This window comes from Nothobranchius furzeri, chromosome 10 (genome assembly GCF_043380555.1).
Source record: "Nothobranchius furzeri strain GRZ-AD chromosome 10, NfurGRZ-RIMD1, whole genome shotgun sequence".
NCBI classification, from domain to species: domain Eukaryota; kingdom Metazoa; phylum Chordata; class Actinopteri; order Cyprinodontiformes; family Nothobranchiidae; genus Nothobranchius; species Nothobranchius furzeri.
The window spans coordinates 38,976,267-38,998,588 of NC_091750.1; the positions used below are offsets into that span (position 1 = coordinate 38,976,267).

The window sequence follows — 22,322 nt, forward strand, 5'->3', positions numbered from 1 at the left end:
ATTAAAACAGCTTTTTACAGCAATCCAAGTGTTTTTGAGAAGAAGCAGTGTGACTCAGGAGAGGATGTTTCCTAATTAGCCCGGAGGGAAACGGCGTGCACGTCACTAGAGCCCCCACAGGTAGAGTGTAGGTCACATGTTACCTGTGCTGCTGTTTTTGTGCTTTTTCAGACGTTAAAGTCTTGTTTTTATGGTCAGGTGTGACGCATAACATTTGTTATGTTCCTGAATAATGTCTAATCTCTTGTTGATCAGCTGTTAAAATGATCTGAGTTTCCAGGCTGTCCTTTATTCCCATGAACATGGGTGCTGCTCCTTAGCGTGATCCAGTCTGATAATCCACCACTAGATTACATAAATGTGTGCTAATCCACATGTCAACTCAAACCTCCAGCACACCCAAGTCTTGCTGATTCCTGTTTGAAAGTGCTCCTTAACCGGCATCCAGTATTTAAAAAGCACAGGATCTTAGTCACCTTTGGATGATTCCGCTTTTATTTTCCTCCCTGATACGATCCAGAAGTGCTGTGTGCAACAGGAAGTCAGCGACGACTGCTAAACCGGCATCCGACCACCTCATTCCGGTTTGCTTGTTGTGTTTGAGGGTTTTTCTACACTGGGGTTGACGAGAGAGCTGCAGGTGTTGATGTCAGCTGCTCTACCTTGGAGGTGGTCAGAAGCAGAGTGCTGCTGTTTTCTTGGCTCAGCAGAAGAGGAGATGGTGTTCGCCTTTGACTTTCAGACTGCAGCCATGACGGCGTGAGACGATGATAAACGTGGAACAGCTGGAGAATTTTAAGATGCTTGAAAACAGGTATTGGAGCTGCACGATGTTCCGTTTCAGCGCCGACATCACAACGTACCGGCGTGAGATGGTCGCATCGCCGGTGCTGCTGCGTAGTCGGAGGTTAATGGGCTCGATGTGTTCTTGCCCACGGGTTCCTGACACACAGCCATGCACCTATCACAATCCTTCTTACTGCGGCCACGAGAGGTCGTGTTTTATGATGGATTTCTGAATTTCATCAGCTGATTGTGGATCAACAACAAACTGCACCACCAATAGTTCAGGCAGCATGTGAGAATAGGGGGTGGCACTTTTGACAAATCAGTGGGGGGGTGTCACCTGTTGGATCAGAGGTTGAAGCTAACGCGAGGATACTAACGGAGGTTACGATGACAACTTTAGAAACAGACACATCAGAAGGACCTTTCAAACTAGAGTTTCGGCGGGGGGACTGTGGACGTAAGACTTGTTGTGGACAAACTGCTTAATTGGAGGACATTAACTGGACCCTTGTGGACATAAAAAGAACATTTCTGTCCGAGATGTAATGCTTAAAATGGTGAGTTGAACGCAGTTTTGCGTTTTAGTAGTAGCATGACACGAGTGGTTTTGTGTCTAGTTATGATTTTATCATGTTGCAAGAAAGCACAGGTTTGACCCGGAGGAACCTGGTTTACCTCCCGCGGTGCACGAGACGCTAACGGGCTGATATGGCAGCAGAACTTGTGTGACTCAAGTCACCTGTTGAAAACACCTGTAATTAATTATTATTGCTGTAATATAGTGATATGAATTTCTTCAGCCCTACATGTAGTGTGTGTTTATGTGAAAACGTGTGTGTGTGTATGATAATGATAATAAATGACCCGCACTTGTATAGCACCTCTCAGAGTAAGGACTCCAAAGCGCTTTACACTACAGTGTATCATTCATCCATTCACACACTGATGGTGATGAGCTACGATGTAGCCACAGCTGCCCTGGGGTGCACTGACAGAGGCGAGGCTATATGATTACATGGCTTTCTGCTGAAAACTGTGAGTTTTGATCTGTCACAGTAGCTCTAGTGAGTACACATCCATGGTTTCCCCTAGTGATGAAAGAGTTACGGTGTGGTTAGCGGCGAGCGAGGCCGGGCGGGAGAGGTCAGGAGCAGATTGCTGCAGCTGGAGATCAGCTGTTGCAGAACCAAACTGAACTCATCCGGTTGTTTAATGGTTTTTCTGTTGGTGACGCTAATGCGGGCGATACGATCAGCGTTGGGTGTTCTAGCGGTGCGTTTGTGGGTGGAAACAATCGGACAGCCCACCTTGGTAACTAAAGTCTCATTCCCACCTGTACCGGGTCGGCCCGGGCCGGGCAGCGTAGGTTGTTTACATATCTGGGTGGCCTGGAATTTTCCCGGGCCAACCAAGGCTCATTCTCGGCCCTCTTCCCGAGGGGGTCTGCTTCAGGCCGACCAGGGCCAACACACCCACTGCTGACAGCAAATTCACACCTTCCATTAGAGCAAGCCTCTGATTGGTGGGTAGAATCAGCCCACATGGGCTTAAGACAAGGATGTGTGGAATCAACCGGGCCAGGCTGGGGCTACCCAGCCCGGGCCGACCCGGTACAGATGGGAATGGCCCATTAGTGAAGGGAAAATTCTAATAAATACACCCGGAAACAGTTTTCACCTTTAGTTTACCTCCTCGCTTTAACAGAGTAACAACATTTAATGTCATTTCCTGTCATGATTACAAATATTACTGCACATTAAATAGATTTGTTTACATTATTAATACTGAGCGGCACAATTTCAAACTCTCAGTGTGTATTTAGATATTTTCCATTAATTATTCCCATGGAAACAGTTATAAATGTAGAGTTTTATTGATCCAAAGTGAAATGTGAATGTTACATAGTTCTTTACAGTTTCAAGTAGGTGTAGTTAACACTTCTTTACACAAGTTGCAAACGATTGCATCAAAATAAGTTTAGTATGAGGTAGTCGACTAAAATTTAAACAAATTGGACGACTAAATTGTGACTAGCTGCCAAGTGGTGCAGTGGTTAGCGCTGTACCCTTGCAGCAAGAAGGTCCTGGGTTCAAATCCTGACCTGGGGTCTTTCTGCATGGAGTTTGCATGTTCTCCCTGTGCATGCGTGGGTTCTCTCCGGGTGCTCCGGCTTCCTCCCACAGTCCAAAAACATGTACATTAGGGGTGTGTGTGTGTGTGCGTGTGTGTGTGTGTGTGTGTGTGTGTGTGTGTGTGTTGCCCGGTGATGGACTGGCAATCAACCCAGGGTGTGCCCTGCCTGCATGCCCGGAGACAGCTAGAGATAGGCACTCCCCTTCCCTGCAAGGATAAGTGGGTAAAGAAAATGGATGGATGGAAATCACTAAACCCAAAAAATATTCTTGTGAAAACTAACGCTGGTGTAAATCAACAGGAAGCCCCCGATGCCTCTGGTGGTGGTTTAGTTTTATCATCTTTCAAGCTAAAATCCTACTAAAGCAGGATTATGAGGAACACGTTTAGGTTAGCTCCATCCCAGCAGCAGCGATACCAGTGTCACCTGAACCCACAGAGCTCAGACCTACACGCTTATGTTAACAGGTCCGTGGTAACATTTTCTATTGCAGTTTTGTTGTCCCCCCCCCCCCCCCCCCGTGTAAATGGCATGTTCCTCCTGGTGTTATGGCCAAAGCCCTGGCCATGCCCCCCCCACTATAAAACCTTGTACACCCCACCCCGTGTCAGGGGGGGATCAGCTGTGCCAGTCCCGGCAGACCACACACACACACACACACACACACACACACACACACACACACACAGTACACACAGTATGCTGGCTGGAAGACAAAGCCAGTTGCGCTGCTAAACAAGACGATCCCTGCCTCCATTCTGCTCCCTCGCTGGCGTGAAGAGAAGGCATGATGCCGCTGCCGTAGCCTCGCCGTATCAGAAGGAGTTAGTTTATCGAGGGGAAGAGTCGCTTTTTGCCTTACGGTGGAATATTTTAGTTTTTCTGTGCAGTCGACATGCTGGCGGAGCGAAGAGAGAATAGCAGGTAGGTGGAAAGCTCGAGCTGGATGCTGAGCCTGTCTCCGTGGTGACTCTGGGTTTGTTTACTGACCGTCAGTCAATATTAGAGCCGACTGATTTACAGATTGCTAAAGATTAAAGCTTTCAGTGTTGCGGTTTGCTGCTGTAGGATGAAACTGTCGGGGCAGCATCAGGGTGTCTGCTGGTACCACACTGAGCTTTCAGGAGCACCACTAAACCGACAAAGTCTGTGCTAAATCTGGAGTTAAACATCAGCTTTACACCAACATCTGGATCTGTGTGGGTTCTCCTTTCTGGTGTGTTTTTTCACATTCAAAAGCAGCTGGAAGCTGACCTGCCCCAGCCATAGGTTTTATGTATCATAGCCTTTACTAGTGCATCATATCACCTGGTTCCACCTGCTTGATGTGAGAAACGTGCCACGGGCGGCACTTTCACCTGGTCACAGATGTCCTGCGGTGCTGCCTTGCAGACACAAGGGGAGCACAGAATATACATGTATATATAGAGTGTGTGTTTTTATATATAGTGTACCGTAAATCCTCTAATACAGGCCAGTATTCAATTTTGGCCGGTGTCGGAGGGTCTCTTATTGTGGCCGGGTGGAATGTGGTGACCAGCAAGTATGAGCGTCCCAGCGGCAGGGTTATAGTCCCCAAATCAACCAGCAGGAGACAGTAGAAGTTCACGCGGACCTTTAGTGGGCTTTTTCTTCAATGCTTTGTAACGCTACAGACACGATCCTCTATCACGCTCCTACCACACAGAGTCACGGTGTCAGTTAACCATGCTAATTCAACCCCTCCACAGAACACACATCACCTTCCCTGTGGCTTACATAACACTCACACAACACGCAAATCAGCACATAGGAACCAGCAGAACGATAGGAAACACATATAACACAATACCCAGAATGCACCTGGCTTACAACCCCAGCCAGGTCATTACACTATCAAGTTCAAAGAGAACGTGCTGATTATGCTGCAGAACACTCTGGAGAGCAGCAGTAGGGGGTGTATGAACTAGTCAACTTCACTATACAGTAATCCCTTGCTACTTCGCGGTTCGTTCATCGCGGATTCGCTGCTTTGCGGATTTTTTCTTTGGAGCATTTTTCAGGGGGAATTCGCAGATTTGCGGTATTTTTCACTGATTCGCGGTATTTTTCTATGCGAAATATCAAGAAATTCTTGTTTTTTTCATCAATTTCATCATATAATGCACTTTTTGTAATAAAACTAAAAAAAACAAGTAAAAAAATTTTTTTTCTTGAGTTTTACCCACAAAAAGAGAATGTGATCATACGATAATTCAATAGGGAGCGTGGTTTCACAGACGCGGAAGTGATAGCGTCGGTGAAACGCCGGCTGATCTAGGAAACCCCCGAGCGTTCGAGCGTCAACGAAGTGACACGGAAATGCCGGGCTTTCCAGAAGTAAGTAAGATAACTTACTATGATTGTTCGTTGGATTGATCGGTAGGTTGGAAACTCTGATCATGAATCTGAAGAAACGATGACTGAGTGGTGAGCTGGAAAGGCGACTTCCGTTTATAGCCGCGGTTTGTGACGTAGGTGCAACGTGGAGGGAATCCCCGCGAGGGGCATGCTGGGAGTCCCTACTTCGCGGATTTTCACCTATCGCGGCCAGGTCTGGAACGCATCTACCGCGATAAACGAGGGATTACTGTAGTGACTTATTATGCCTGTCATCGACTAGTCGCTGTCACGTGATAATGACCGGCAAGATGCAGCCCTCGGAAAAGACAGCAGCCTGCTGTCAGCAGGTGACAAGCTCCTGCGCTCGGGGGGTGGGGGGGGGGCAACGCGCTGTGCCAGACCGTGTACTGACATGCGATCGTTCATGTCGGTTCATTTCCTTTAATGTTTTCTGTCTTTTATTTGCGCCTGATGTGTATCGCTGCTGTGGAGCGGGGCGCATCAACACCTCCTCCGACACACAGATCACTGATGCGCCCGGCAAGCAGGGAGCGCTCCGCTGTTTTCGCGGTCGGTAGATCTGCCTCCTGAGCATGGCCACAGTAACAATCAGGTGTCGCCACCTCAAAAACTAATTTAACACGCGATCGTTCATGTCAGTTCATTTCCTTTAATGTTTTCTGTCTTTTATTTGCGCCTGATGCGTTTCGCTGCTGTGGAGCGGGGCGCTGCGCGCATCACCTTGTCCTCCGACGCACTGATCACTTATACGGCCGCCAAACAGCGAGCGCTCCGCTGTTTTTGCGGTCGGTAGATCTTTTAGAACTGCAGTTCAAAGGTAACTCATGAGGTGAATATATATGAACCCAGGTAGCAGTTTCTCTTTAGGATTGAGAGGAGATGCAGGAAGATAATAAACAGACAGGACAGAAAAATAGTCAAATAAAAACAAGTTAGTTTTTGTACCTGGTGGTTGCAACAAACAGACACCATTGAAGGTAATCAGAAGTGAGGAACAGAAAATGAAATAATTATTTTAATGTTTAGAGCAGCAGGAACTCCGAGAGGCTGCAGGCGCATCAGTGAGTTTGCGGCTGCTGCGCAGGGGGAGGGGGGAGATGGCTGAAGCAGAAACTACCATTGTTAAAAGAAATGTGTTTAACTTTGAAAATGTGGGTGCACTTTTAATTGTCAAAAACTCCAGCGAACCATTAGTTCATTTTGCTCAAATAGAAATAGAGGCCTGCCTCTAATACTGGCCCTCCTTCCAATAAAGGCCTGGAGCTTGATGAGCTTGAGTCAAATAAAGGCCTGGGCCTGTATTAGAGGATTTACGGTATATATGTGTCATATTAACATTTCATTAATCTTACTAAGCTAACTAACACAGCGCTCAAACTGCTGCGGTCAGCCTGTCTACCTTCTAACGAATGCACTGATTGGCTGAAACGAGTTTCTGTCCTGGGTTGTGTGTGTGTGTGTGTTGATGAGGCGGTTGACAATCGCTAAGTGACTAATAACAAAAGATAATTAAAAGGGTTTATGTGGTTTAGAAATCGAGCTCCAAGCTTTTGCTACTGACGGTGCATTTTGATTAGCACCAACTTAAGCGTGGGGTTTGGTGTGAACTCACCACTCTGCCAACGGAGCAGTTTACTTTCTCCAAATTAGCATTTTGTCAGGAAAAAAAGGAGTTTGTTGTATCCAGCTCCCATCTGTGTAGGTGTCTGTTTTCCACATACCCTAATAAGACAAGAGCCTGAGATTACGTCACCTTCTCCAGAAGAACAGCCTCGCAAGCTTTTGAAGAGTTGGGCTTTTCCAGGACACTTGCTGCCTTCATCTCCCAGGAGTTTGTGCTAACTCTGCAAGACATTCATTGAAACTGGCGTTCTCTTAAAGAGACTGCTTTAAAAAGGCTGCAGAGCCAAGAAAGCCAGCTCAGTTCCCAGCTTCATGGCTGACATTCCATCTATGCCACCTACTCACTGTCTGCATCAGCCAGGACAGAACGCTGCAGATAGATTTATTTTCCCTGAGATCCTAAAAGCCGCCCTGTGTACGATCTAAGGAAGGTGAGCTCCTAAAGCTCATTACAGATTCTGCCTTCATCCTCCCCATCATTTCACCTTTCATGGAGGTTGATCAACTATGCAGTTCATCTGCCTCCATAGGTCAACTGGTGGACATTTATATTCACAGCAGGGCAATGAGACAACAAGCAATGGGCTGCTCCGGTCTAGACCAGTCTGATTAGATGCCGCAGATGGATGTCCTCCAATCCAGTGCTGGTAGAACATCAGTACCAGGTGATAGGTAATTTTAGATTTATCCCATATTACCTTAAAGGATGACACAGAGAGAGAGAGAGAGAGAGAGAGAGAGAGAGAGAGAGAGAGTAGATCAATTCATAATGTCCATGAATCGTCATGCGAGAGCTGGGTGCAGAAACCCCCTCCATGGAGCTAACCAGGCCCCTCTGCTCCTGGGGAAAGTCTTCAGCTCACCAGCTCTGCATGCCCGCATCCTCCACCAAAATGTTAGGTAATTAAATGTGGGGTAATAACCCTGGAACCTGAAATAACACACATGACAACAAGGGAGACATTTTACCCTGAGTCCCCAAAATAACGGAGAGTTAACGCAGAGGAACCTCCTCCGAGGCTGTCCCCACGTCACTCCCCTCTGCTCCCAGTTCGTCAGGGGCTTTATTCACAAAGGATGGAGGAGAAGACGGGGCCTTCTCAGGTTACAGAGGTACAGAGGTTTCCTTGGAAATCTACAATCAACATCCTTGACTGCAAACGAGCATCTCTGTTCAACCTTTCATGAACAGCCACAGTTGGCAAACACAGAGATTCATGAAGTGTTAATAACACAAATTGGGCATCTTTTAGGCCTCAAAAAGGTACAATTATAAAAATACCCAACACCAGGTCTTCTTGTACTTGTGTTAGAAACAGTGTTTGTCAGAGGCCAGAAGTGTGGGCGTGGTGTTTTCATCACAGTTTCTCCACATTTTAGCATAAAAATAGACACGGATGGTTATGCTCAGGTCTGCACCTAAAACACCTCAGAGGAAATCTTCATTTCTGATGGTCTAGAGGTGAGCTGTTCTGTTTACGGCACCTGAAGGTGTGTTTTCTGTCTCTGGTCTTCACCGTGAGGGTGGATTGAGCTGGGATTCTGTGCTTTTGTTGAGTTTTCCTGCTCGGCTGTGTGCTGAGTCGTGTGACATGTGTTTGTCCCAGTTTGTGGTCCCGACCCCGCTGTGCTTCCTCTTCTCTGCTTCACCGACTCTTGGTCATATCGGGCCTCTTTGCAGCAAAGCTAACAGTCAGCATTGTTCAGGAATACATGCTGGCTTCGATGTGCTTCAGGGATACATTACAACACAAATATAGATGGTCTTTTTCAGCAGAAACACAACTTAAAGGGCCATTCTCATTTAACTTACGCTGGGGGAAGTAGTTGATCTCTGAATGCGATGTTTAAATTCAGACGATCTTGCGATGACTGTGTTTGATGAAACTCTTGGATGGTATCTAAAGACATTTGGTCATTTCTCTTTAGGTTGAACTATTCTTGGCTCTGCCCCTGACACTTTAAAGATCAGACCTAAAACTTGATGCTAACTTTTCTAATTAAACCCCAAGGTATTCTTGCTGAAGCTTCAGGATGGTCAGAATGAACTTACCCTCAGTAACCTTTGCGTTTTAAATCATAAAACATTCGTAGCAGAGGAGTTACTGCCTTCTTTTACAGTGTGTGACCTCCGCGTTTCAAAGCAACACGATATTAGAAAAGCCTGCGATATTCGATAACAGTGATTAATATTGCGATGACGATATCACTTGCGATGAATAAAACCTTAACTCGGCAACAAAAATGATCAAAAACAAAAAAATCCTAAAAATGAGAAAAGCAAAAGATGTGAGGAAAGGAAAAAAGAAAAATGAACAAGAAAAGACAATCAGTGGATCCTGGGAAAAGCAGATTCCGCAAAAGGAGCAGAACAAAGCTAACTCAGGTGTTTGCTAACCATCAAAATGAAGTGCCGTCCGGCTCGGGGCGGACATCTAGCCTATGAGAACCCACTCGATTGATCAAATGGGTGAAGAGCTCTATTTGATTTGTTAGATAAACATCATGCTTTCGTTTGATTGACAGAATGCATCATGTTTAGCAAACATTTGAGCTGACCATTCATTGCAATATTTCTCTGCTCTTTGCGATATGAATATTGTGCATGCTGATATATATTCGTGATATATTGTGCAGCCCTACTTCTGAGTGATGCCTTTGGTGACTTTTATGCCTGAAACTCAGGATTTGATGATGCAAACAAATGATGTTTCAGACGTCAGCTCAGTGTTCTCTGGACTTGTTCCCGTTGCTCCACCTGATTCACCCCAGAAGACGTCCACATCCACTTTTCTGTTACTAACACACTTTTATCATATGGAATTAGCAGCTTTGGACAGTAATTCTGGGGTCTTTTCACCGGTCACATGTCAGCCACTTCTGCAGCTTTTGAACTGGACTTGTCTGCGGCTTGGGCCAAGTTTCAGTTTGGGCTGGCAGATGAAGTCTGGCCTTTCTGCTGATGTAACTCAGACCACTTCTTCATCTCTCTTTTAGCCAACTGCTGGTTTTTCCCAGAGCCTCTGTGACCTTTCTATGTGAGTAATTGCTGTAACCCCAAAGGTCTGGGTGTTAACGTGAGTGGTGAGGTTATTTGGGTTGTTTACAAGAGCTGAGGAGTTTAATGTTAGTTACTGAATGACAAGTAAATCATAGTTAATGGGTAAGCTGGGTGCTCCGTGTCCTCGTAGAAAGAGGAAGGATGTTAGAAACGCAGAGCTCCTGGTTTTAGGTGAGGCTGCTCTGATGACTGTTACCTCTAAAATATAGTTTATAGATGACCGTCTCACGACTCTGATCAATGCATACCCGCCGGTAGGAAACTCCAGGTTACCTGATGCATGTGTGAACCGATGATGTCAGGAAGACAAACGGGCTTTCCTTCTTAAAACGTCTCATCAGATCCAACAAAGACACTGATGTTGTTGAACGTTGGTAGTGATTCTGCTCCAGCCTCTTTCCCCAACATTATTAAATACTTTAGTGTGGATTGCAGACCACCTCGCTGCTCAACCTTTGGTCAAACTTGCTGCTACAGTAAAAATTGTAACAGCCGAGGAGTTAGTCACACGTTGGGAATACATCGTCTTTACGTCGTCTTTGACAGTTTTATGTTGCTTATTGATCATTTTATAGTTTAACGTTGAAAGTACCGTACTACGCACACCAGCACCCCCTAGTGTCAGTTTTAAATCTGCATCGTAAAAACGAACGCCCCCCACTGTATTTTCAAACCAGCTGACCACATATCAACGGTTTACTCGTGAGGGAATGATTGTGAGGTCTGCATCCAAATCTGAATCCTTATTTGTTTCTGTGCTCTTGTCCTTCAGAAAACTCCTTACCCCTCCTGTATGACGCCTGTTTTTGGCCGGACATTCTTTCTCTCTTTAGCTCCATCAGATAAAGGCTCTCTTTGCTTCTTTTGGGGCTCCACCATGATGACCACGGTACAATAAACGCCGACCACCTCTAGTTCGTCTGTTCTGAGGTAAAATGTTACTGGTCTCGTGAGATACGCAACTTTGTGACGTCACTGGTCTGGAGAGGCTCAAGTAGCAAATGCGGTATTCTGTCGTCAAGGAGCGGCGGAGGCTGAGAGACCAGCCACTCACCCTGGACAGACTCGTTTTAGTGTACCTTTAGCTTTGGTAGACGTCCCTTCTCTGGTTTCTGTGCTTGTTTCAAATGAAGACTTCATCACATATTCTATAAAAATAAAATGTCTCAAAAATGCGTTTAGCACAGTTTAATGTCATGTTTACATTGTGACATCATTGCTGCATCTTGGGACTAGAAGACCCCGTCCCTGTTATCAGAACGGGCCGTTGGACCCATCTCAGCTCCTCATCTCTCACAGGCAGAGCTGCAGGATAGTAACAGACTCGCTTTACAGATGTCAAATCCTGAGTTGTGTGTGTGTGTTTATGTGTGTGTGTGTGTGTGTGTGTGTGTGTGTGTGTGTGTGTGTGTGGACCCCCTGCCACATGGCAGCAGAGGCAGCGTTTTCCTTTGACTTTCTGCTTTTATTTTGGTTTATTGAACTTTATTAGGGCTTTTCTGGACAAACAAGTCCTAACATAACGTAGCATCCTCTCCCTGAATGTGTCATTTCTCAGGTTCTAGCCAGAGTCCAGCATTAGAAATAAAATATGCTAAATTTTGATCAAACATTAGTTTGACCCTGAGGTCATGTGGAGGGCAGCCAGCACCAGTTTGTGGATATCAAAACAGGATTGTGAGCTGTAGTCTGCTTTCCTCATTGTGATACTTTTCCTTTATTCTTGTTCTCGAAGGGATGAAAAAATGAGGAAAAGCAGTTATAAAAGCAGGTGTTTAATACTCCGCGAACACACATCCCCCCCACTTTAATCTTTCCCCACGCAGCCATCATCAACATTGTTCTGAGTAAAGGTCTTAAAACAGAAGTCAAAGTACTTCAAATGGGTTGTTTTATCTTTGTGTGATTAAATGTTTCCACCCTTTTGTCGTGTAGGAAAAGGGCATCTGGGATTTCTGCCTGGTTGGTTAGCTTACCTGCAGCAGCTACTAGTCCGTGCGTGCGTGTGTGTTATGGGCCATTCCCATCTGTACCGGGTCGGCCCGAGCCGGGTAGCCCCAGTCGGCCCCAGCCTGGCCCGGTTGATTCCACACATCCTTGCCTTAAGCCCAAGTGGGCTGATTCTACCCACCAATCAGAGGCTTGCTCTAATGGAAGGTGTGGATTTGCTGTCAGCAGTGGGTGTGTTGGCCCTGGTCGGCCTGAAGCAGACCCCCTCGAGAAGAGGGCTGAGAATGAGCCTTGGTTGGCCCGGAAAAATACCAGGCCACCCAGATATGTAAACAACCTACGCTACCCGGCCCGGGCCGACCCGGTACAGATGGGAATGGCCCATTAGAAGGAATAAAACACTTTTACCAAAGAGATCAGCTGATGGAACAGCATACAAGCATGGAGGATTCAGGGAGGAAACCAGTGAAATACATGTTATCTCCAGTGACTCATACTATTATCATTCATGTAAAGGTATTTCTGAACCTTGGCTGCCATTGAGCCCATGAGCAAGATGATTTCAGAGAGGGACAGTCTGCAGCTCCTGTTTGTTTTTATCACTGGGTGATGTTGATGTGTGCTGTATGTGGGCTCAATGAGAGCGGTACAATCTCCTAGCAACCAGCTCAGATAGTCTGGAGAGATGCTGCAAGTGGAAAAAACGGCTAAATGGACAGAATATCATCCATTCCCATGGGAAGAGAGCTGCAGAATTCCTACCTGTTGACATTAGCAGCACCTAATGACTCTGACTCAGTGTTCCCGTTCAGGACCAGCTGATCTTTCTTCTAACTGTTTTTTCGGTTTATTTTGAGTTATTCATCGTGTGTCATTTTCATTAAGCACCTCTTGTTCTCACCTTTAAAATGAGCAGTAAAACTATCTATCGGCAATATGCCAATAAATATGAAAAGTATCTAAAGTAATGTCAGTTATCCATCCATCCATTCTCTTTCGCTTGCCTGGAGTCGGGTCTCGGGCAGCAGCCTAAGCAGGAAGGCCCAGACTTCCCTCTCCCCAGCCACTTGGGCCAGCTCCTCCGGCCGTCGGTGAGGGTAGGAACGTAGTTCGACCGGTAAATCCAGAGCTCCGCCTTCCGACTCAGCTCTCTTTTCACCGTGACAGACCGTACAACGCCCGCAGACGCAGCATCAATACGCCCATTGATCTCGTACTCCATCTTTCCCTCACTCGTGAACAAGACCCCGAGATACTTACACACCTCCACTTGAGGCAGGACCTCATCCCTGACCTGGAGAAGGCTTTCTACCCTTTTCTGACTCAAGACCATGGTCTTGGATTTAGAGGAGCTGATTCTGACCGAGCCACGAAGAGACTGAACAAGCTGTTTGGTTCTGAGCTGCCTACTGGATACAGTTGAGACGTGTGAAAGGAGGATGCTGGTGCAGATGAGCACCATCTTAGAAAACCCCTCCCACCCACTGCATTCCACTGTGGAGACCATGGACAGCTCCTTCAGAGGCAGACTGGCCTTTCACAGTCAGTGCGTTTACATGCAGCCAGTAACCCTTTTAAAACCCGAATATTCACAATAACCCGGTTCCGCAGGTCCGTGTAAACACCGCCAGAAACCCGGATGTGCTCATAACCGGGTTTTTAAATAACCCGTTTACTACACCTGGGGTAACCCTTTTCTAACCCGAATGTTTGGTCGTGTAAACGCATATCGGGATATCCCCATCAAAGCGTGTGTTCTGCGCATGCTCTGTTCGCAAGGAATCTTGGTCCTTTGAGTAGCGAGACGTCTTGTATGTGCCAGAACTCCGGAAGTAAACAACAAGTTGGGAGCAAAATGGCGAGTCGCGGCACAGCACCACACTTTCGGAGTGACGAGGAAACTAAAGCGCAAACAAACGCGGTCGCTATCTCTTCCGAACTGGGAAAAATGTTGTTTTCACGGATACCGGAACGAGAAGAACCGGAAATGACGCATATTGCGTCAGGATGTAATCCATACGTCCTGACGCTACCCCAACATCCGCATTTACATCGGGTTATGCAAGTTAGAGGTAACTCTTTCTATTTGTGCTTGTAAACGGGTTATTCTGATCAACTCAGAAACCCGAATACCGACCTTAACCGATCATAACTCGAATATTGGCTGCATGTAAACGTAGTCAATGACACCAATGCAATACTCAGTATGTGTGAAATACTCGTACAACACTGGATTTACATTGCATGTCAGTGTCTCTTGCAGTATGCTGCTTAGTGCTGGAACCCAAGTTTTTTTATTTTTTTATTTGTGGTTTTTAGTGGTCAAAGTCAAAGATACTAGCTTATGGGATCAATAAAATCCATTCTATTCTTTATTTTCTATTCTAGAAGAGACTTGCTACATTATTGCTGTGCTTGTTAGTTTGAATACTAAACAATTAATTTGAAAGACATCAAATTTCTCTGGTTGTCATCACGTCCCCGCCCACTATTAGCTGGACGCCAGCCTCCGATTAGTGTCTCTGACTCCCAAACTCGCCTCAAGTTGCTCATTCGTCTTTTCTCAGTACCAGATCGCCTGATCCGGTCCCAACATGTGCATGCCAAAGTCCTTCTACTCAAGTCTCCTCTCTTCCCGCAGCCTGCCGTCTCTCCCAACACGCTCCAGCGCTCATCCGCTAGCCAGCGGCTAAATCAGCGTTGTTTACTTTATCTCCACAACACTTTACTGACAGCGATGTAGTTCTCCACGCGTTACAGAGAAGACGTGCTTCTCTGAGGACTTCTTCTCAAATGATAAATTTTGACTTGGGTCTCCTTTAGCTAGTAAACGTTGGGGGTTTACGCGCAGCATGCACGGCGTGTCCCCCGGCTCTAGCTACAGCTCACTAGTAGCTCGTGACGCCCATCTCTACCACGCCAGCCGTGAGCCACGATTATCAAGTGGCAAAGTCAGCATTGTTTACTTGATCTCCACAGCGTGTCCCCGACTCGCCAACCCTCCTTCACCAGCCGTGGCTAACGAGCAGCCATAAACATTAGCTGGTAGTGTCAGCCTCTTTACATCAAACACACCATGATCCATTTGAAACGGGTGTTGTGGCATCTTATGTTCCCCTAAAATATTCTGTTTCCCTTCGTCAGTCAGGAGCAAATATTTCCTAATTCACAGAACGTGTTGTCCAATATGAGGACTAAACAACCTCTAATAAAACGATGGTTCAACTGAGTGAGATTACATGTTTTTTCATGATTTTGTAAATGATAAATAAGCTTGTAAAGAGTGGACAGGAATGTTTCTACTGAACCTTTTTTATCGTTTTAAGGAGGACATATAGATGTCACATATCATATGATACATGACACAGATAGGGATGCACCAATACCGATACTGGTATCGGTATCGGTAAAAGTTAACTGATACCAGGAACCGATACCAATGCAGTTGCTTGAAAATGGCTTCACTGTAACTTGTCATTTCTGTTCACCTAAGATTTTGGTTTTGTGATGATTTCTATTCATATATGTTACTTTTTATCTACCTCAGTCTTTTCCTGTTGAAAGCAGAGAAGAAAATAAAATCTGTTTTCCAAATCGTTGCATTTTTTTTGTGTAGTAGAAGTATCGGTATCGGTAATCGGTAAGGATGGGTACCTTTGACATTTGAATCGATTCGGTACTTAACGGTACCAAGTTTCGATACTTTTGAGTGTTTATTATTTTTAATTATCTTTTATAATTAAATATATATTTTTCTCAATATATAACCATCTTTGATAAATATCACGATAAATAACATTCAACTGTTTGTATTTTAACATCGTCCTTGTAGTTTTATAAGCTGATAATTAAACTGAAGCAAACATCTTTACTGTGAACTAAATTTACTGCATATCTTCATTCCTTTTGCCGTCCTTTTTCAATTGATTTTTCCTACTGGGAAGTTAGAATTTCCGAGGAGAACGCGAACGCACCATTAGCTGATAATGGTGGCAATGGAAGCTAACATATCAAGCTAACGTTATCTTAAACAGTTTATTTAACTGCTGGAGCAGATTAAAACGATGATGCCTCACACTTAGATCGTTGCCGCTGGTTTCATCTTCACCCAATCACCCGTCGCATTTAGTAAAGTGAATCCAAACTTTAGAGCGCGTTCATGTTCTTCTAGTCGGAATTTCGGAGTTCCGAGGAGAAAGCGAACACACCATTAGTGAAATGGAAGCTAAAAAATCAAGCTAACGTTATCTTAAACATTTTATTTACCTACCGGAGCAGATTAAGATGAGGATGTCTCACTTAGATCGTTGTCGCTGGTTTCATCATCACCCAGTTACCCATCACATTTAATGAAGTGGACCCAAGCTTTAGCGTGCGTTCTTTCTACCATGCTGCTCTGTTTACAACTCGCTTGCAGCGACCGACGACTTAACGCTCTTGCGCATGCGCAGCTGTCTAGGCAAGTTCTCGTTGTGAAGGACGGGTACCGAAACGAGGCACCGTTTCAAATAACGTGAATCGGTGCTTGGTCGGTACCTTAAAAAGTACCGAATTCGGTACCCATCCCTATCGGTATCGGCGAGTATTCAGCTCCACGTATCGGTAGTAGTATCGTTGCACCCCTAGACACAGATATAAAAACAGCACAAGCATGACTTTATTACATTACATCATTGTCCCATAAAAGTCGATCACAAATGTTGTGAAGATAACCTGAAGTGCGACCTCTCGACACGGGGGGACAGAATATTTCAGAGGAACACGATTTCTCACAACACCTGACCTCCCGGCTGACGTCACCCCTCCTCCGTGTGACAACTTCAAACTTATATAGTTTCAGTAAAAAAAAGTGACTTGCTCTTTAAATGTTTTTAAAGAGGCGAACGGTCCATAAAATGAGTGAATTTTCTGATTTGAAATCAGTCATCAAGCTTCTCGGCAGGCATGGATGATGAATGATCACAGCTGGTTTTATATTCCGAGGTGAGAAGTCCAGCGTGGATGCATCCACGTTTGACGCTTGTCTCTGGTTTTTCTCGTCCGTGCAGGCTCGCCTTTGCCCTGACCAAACCGCTCAAGATGAACATGGTGAAAAGGATCATGGGCCGGCCGCGGCAGGAGGAGTGCAGCCCCCAGGACAACGCGCTCGGCCTGATGCACCTGCGACGCCTCTTCTCAGAACTGTGCCACCCTCCTCGCCATATGACCCAGAAGGAGCAGGAGGAGAAGCTCTACATGATGCTTCCTGTATTCAACAGGGTAAGGAACCTTCAGGGCTCAGTGCAAAGGCAGGTGAACGCTGATGGTCTCAGCTCTTTGTCTCCTGTGTAGAAGGAGGAGTCGCTGTGCGTTCTGGTCTCCAGCAGAGTAAAGTAAAGAGATAGTAGAGGGCACCTACCAAACAGTGGTCAGACCGAGCTGCAACGGACCGAGTGCTCCTGGAAAGCCACCTACAGAGTCTAGAATTTAGTTTCACCTTTTAGGATGGATTAGTGATAGAAAATGAACATTAGCACCTGATTCCGATTTTCCCTGTTCCACCTGTACAGTGTCTATCCAACCTTATATTTCCTAGATCTTATGACCTGAGTCAGGCTTTTATTTTGCACCACAGCTGTAGGAAATGGCCCACAGCGTTAACAAAGTCACGTTTAAACGTAACGTCCCAAAGTCATCATCACATGCTGGTGAAATTCATCTCCGCATCTGACCCCGTCCCCACGGACGGGAGCGGTGAGCTGCAGCAGTGGCTGCGCTCGGGAGCTATGTGGTGGTTTAACCCTCCAATCCACACCCTTAAAGCTGAGTGTCGAGCACGGAGGCGTTGGGTCCCATTTTTAAAGTCTTTGGTACGACCCAACGGTGAATTGACCCCCGATCTCCCTATCCCAGGGTGGACACTGTCGGATCCAGAATCACAGTGATTTGACTGATTACCTCCAGTAAAACGGGGAAATTAGACATCTTCCAGTTTCCTCGTTGTCTGGGTGAAATTACAGACCAACCATAATGCATATTTTAACAATATCAGTTGCATGAAACCAGATATAGAAACACAAATTTTTCCTGAATTGTGTGTTTGATGATTTTTATCTAAGATTTATTTTTATGAATCGTGTTATAATAATGAATTAAAGGTGTTATAATAAAACAATTACAAGGAAAACCATTCAGATGTCATCAGTGGTGTAAACTTCAAGTAATAACAAATCTCAGATTTGTTTGACATTATTTTACAACTTACCCTACATACATACCACCAACCCCGTGTTCCTAGCACAAGATGGCAGGTTTGAATTTGATTAATTTGTAGTCAGAAGGCATCCTGCTGAATCCTACAGTTAGATGAACCGGAACAGAAAAGAAGTTATAAAATAATCTGCAGCTGGGTGTGTTCCCATCACACTGGAGGATCTCACCAAGTAGATGTTAACTCCTCAGCTAATTACCCAGTGGTCTCCTTTAACAAGCAGCTGAAACTCACCTGTTCAAGCTTTGGTGTGACCTGCGTCACCCTCTCCTTGTTCTGCTCTCCCCACCTAGTCCACCTTCCTCAGGATCCACTGATTTCCCTCTTTCCTTTTCATTCTCTCTCTTTCTTTATATTTTTTAATCACAATTGTGTATTTTTGCTCATTTAAAATATGTTTTTAATCATTTTCTAAATTCTTTTTAATATTTTTACATTTTTTGTTTTTGTGAAGCGCCTCGTGATTTTTATCTTGAGAGGCGCTATAGAAATGATATTTTCTTCTTCAGAGCTGTGATTCACTCGTAAGTTATCCCAAAGTTCTGACGTGTTCCACCTTTGCCTGTGCAGCTGGAGACCCAGCCACTGGATCCTGACTCTGGACTCTGGCATCCTGGATCTGGACTCTGGGATCCTAGATCCTTGATCCTGACTCTGGACTCTGGGATCCTGGATCCTGGATTCTGACTCTGGACTCTGGGATCCTGGATCCTGGATTCTGACTCTGGACTCTGGGATCCTGACTCTGGACTCTGGGATCCTGGATCCTGGATTCTGACTCTGGACTCTGGGATCCTGACTCTGGACTCTGGACTCTGGGATCCTGGATCCTGGATTCTGACTCTGGACTCTGGGATCCTGGATCCTGGATCCTCAGGGGTGGACATTAACTTCAAAACCAACCGGCCAGCCGGGCCGGTAACTCTGAGTATTTACCGGCCCCGCCAAGAATCTACCGGCCCCGCTGGTCAGCCGCCAAAACGAGTCAAAATAACAACTGAACCGTTTTAAATGTAATAAACCTTTATTTTGTACACATTCACAAATATAATAACGTATTCAAGTTTGAATTTGTTTGTTCCCTCAACAAAACACGATTTTGTCGTCGCATACTTCCGGCATACAACGCAGTACATCACCAACGCCGCTTTGCTGTATTCGAGCCATTGACTGTGTTTGAGATAAGCCAGTTCTGCGCAGGTTAGACCAGCGGTGATTGGCGAGCAGCGCATGCCGGTTAGATTTGTGTCCGAATTGACCCGACTTGCTCTGACGTCATGCATACGTAGGCATCGATAACCTCGTGAGATCAAGGCGGCTGCAGATTTTGGAGCAAGGCGCTGCAGTTGCTCTCTACTGGCTGCAAAACCTAGAGGATGATGGGAAACGCCTGGCTCTCACCTGATCTAAGATCTGATTGGTTCACATTTTGATCCAAACATCCGGTGGTAGAACATGAAATGTTAGTTGGTCACGTGTATTCTGTAAATCATGTTACGTTGATGATAACAACAATATAGGCCATAAGGAGAAATGTGTTTTGTGTTCTTTTGTCACGTTTCCTATGAGCACACTGAACAGCTGATAACCTTTACTTATTATTACAGTCATGTTTTCATATAGAAAATATGATTTCCACAAGCGCGTGAGGATGTGTTTCTGCTGCTAACAGGCACCAGAATTAAAATTGAAAATTGAACAAGTGTGAATGCTAACGCATATCTTCATCCATCGTCACCCCCGAGCTACACATGTAGGTAAGTCCAAGAGATTCAACTGGCAGAAACAACTGGTTCACACCACTCTCACTCTCACTCTCACTCTCTCTCTCTCACTCTCTCTCTCTCACACACACACACACACACACACACACACACACACACACACACACACACACACACACACACACACACACACACACACACACACACACACACACACAGAGGAAAAGAGCTGAGGAAATGGAGGACACCAAGTAATTAAAAGAAAAACTACAGCTGAGCCGAGGCGCGCCTCGAATGGGGCGCGTCTGAACTGAGGAGCAGCGAGCAGCGGCCGGACTTCGTGAGCGATTCGCTTCGGGCGCTTCCGCGGCCGGTGTGTCCCCGGCGTTAAACGCCGGCTTTCAGCCACTCCCCCTGCTGCTTCCGTCTGCTCTCGTCTGTTTTCCAGACGAGCCGCTACTCAACTCAAATACGGCCATTCTCCACGCCTACCGTCTTCTTTAAACCGCCAAGAATCATTCCACCTACGCACACGCTTCTCTGCTTCATACCGTTTCGAACTGTCTCGCTTCTCCTCACCAGTTTTAAAGCGTTTTGCCGGAGAATTCATCAAGAAATCCAATCCCTGTGGTGGCGCGATCTTCCTGCGTGCTTGTGTGTTTCTAGCGTGGTTCCACTTCGTCTTTAATAGTGAACTTATAGTTCACGTGACAATAACTAGAATCGTGCAGGACGTGCACGAATCGTACAAGTGCAGTACGTGGCTAGAGGCGCGCAGGTTCACGCGCGCGAAACGAAAACGGCAGCTTCCTACAGGGCGGGGCCATGATGTAGGTGAAAGCCGGTGTGTAAATGACAAATAAAGCTTGGGCGCCACCCGGGCGGTAAGTCGTCAAGTATTTACCGCCCGACGAGAAAATTTAGCGCCCCTGATCCTGGATTCTGACTCTGGACTCTGGGATCCTGGATCCTGGATCCTGACTCTGGACTCTGGGATCCTGGATTCTGACTCTGGACTCTGGGATCCTGACTCTGGACTCTGGGATCCTGGATCCTGACTCTGGACCCTGGGATCCTGGATTCTGACTCTGGACTCTGGGATCCTGACTCTGGACTCTGGGATCCTGGATCCTAACTCTGGACTCTGGGATCCTGGATCCTGACTCTGGACCCTGGGATCCTGGATCCTGACTCTGGACCCTGGGATCCTGGATTCTGACTCTGGACTCTGGGATCCTGGATCCTGGATCCTGACTCTGGACCCTGGGATCCTGGATTCTGACTCTGGACTCTGGGATCCTGACTCTGGACTCTGGACCCTGGGATCCTGGATTCTGACTCTGGACTCTGGGATCCTGGATCCTAACTCTGGACTCTGGGATCCTGGATCCTGACTCTGGACCCTGGGATCCTGGATCCTGACTCTGGACCCTGGGATCCTGGATTCTGACTCTGGACTCTGGGATCCTGACTCTGGACTCTGGACCCTGGGATCCTGGATTCTGACTCTGGACTCTGGGATCCTTGATCTGGACTCTGGGATCCTGGATCCTAACTCTGGACTCTGGGATCCTGGATTCTGACTCTGGACTCTGGGATCCTGGATCCTGACTCTGGACCCTGGGATCCTGGATTCTGACTCTGGGATCCTGGATCTGGACTCTGGGATCCTGGATCCTGACTCTGGGATCCTGGATCCTGACTCTGGACTTTGGCATTCTGGATCCTGACTCTGGGATCCTGGATCCTGACTCTGGACTCTGGGACCCTGGATCCTGACTCTGGACTCTGGGATCCTGACTCTGGACTCTGGGATTCTGGATCCTGACTCTGGGATCCTGGATTCTGACTCTGGACTCTGGGATCCTGCCTCTGGACTCTGGGACCCTGGATCCTGGATCCTGACTCTGGACTCTGGGATCCTGACTCTGGACTCTGGGATTCTGGATCCTGACTCTGGGATCCTGGATCCTGACTCTGGACTCTGGGATCCTGGATCCTGGATCCTGACTCTGGGATTCTGGATCCTGACTCTGGGATCCTGGATTCTGACTCTGGACTTTGGGATCCTGGATCCTGACTCTGGATCCTGGATCCTGGATCCTGACTCTGGACTCTGGGATCTTGGATCCTGACTCTGGGATCCTGGATCCTGACTCTGGGATTGATTGGATAAATAGGGCTTTGTTTGGTTTATAGTTTTTTTTAATAAATGGGAGCTGATCCGTGTGCTTTAGGTGTTTGGGAATGCCCCCCCCAGCAGCATGATGGAGAAGTTTTCGGACCTGCTGCAGTTCACCACCCAGGTGTCCCGGCTCATGGTGACCGAGATCAGGAGACGGGCTTCCAACAAGTCCACAGGTGAGTCATCACACTTCTGCTTTCATCACTCTTAAAAAAACGTTTCAG

At 46.4% G+C, this 22,322-nt stretch overlaps 1 protein-coding gene across 9 annotated transcripts in view; it reads left to right on the forward strand.

The window, feature by feature from the left end:
- wdfy3 (WD repeat and FYVE domain containing 3) overlaps window positions 1–22,322 on the forward strand; it is an 80,901-nt gene that overhangs the window by 4,429 nt on the left and 54,150 nt on the right. For 7 of the 9 annotated variants that reach the window (XM_054730390.2, XM_054730393.2, XM_054730392.2 and 4 more), the window contains exons 1-3: window positions 3,683–3,847; window positions 16,988–17,198; window positions 22,151–22,274. In XM_054730390.2, coding sequence (XP_054586365.1) covers window positions 3,819–3,847; window positions 16,988–17,198; window positions 22,151–22,274 — 364 coding nt within the window. In that variant the 5' untranslated portion in view covers window positions 3,683–3,818. Of the gene's footprint in view, window positions 1–3,682; window positions 3,848–16,987; window positions 17,199–22,150; window positions 22,275–22,322 lie in introns of those variants that run through there. The other 2 variants (XM_054730395.2, XM_054730396.2) reach the window with 1 other exon arrangement.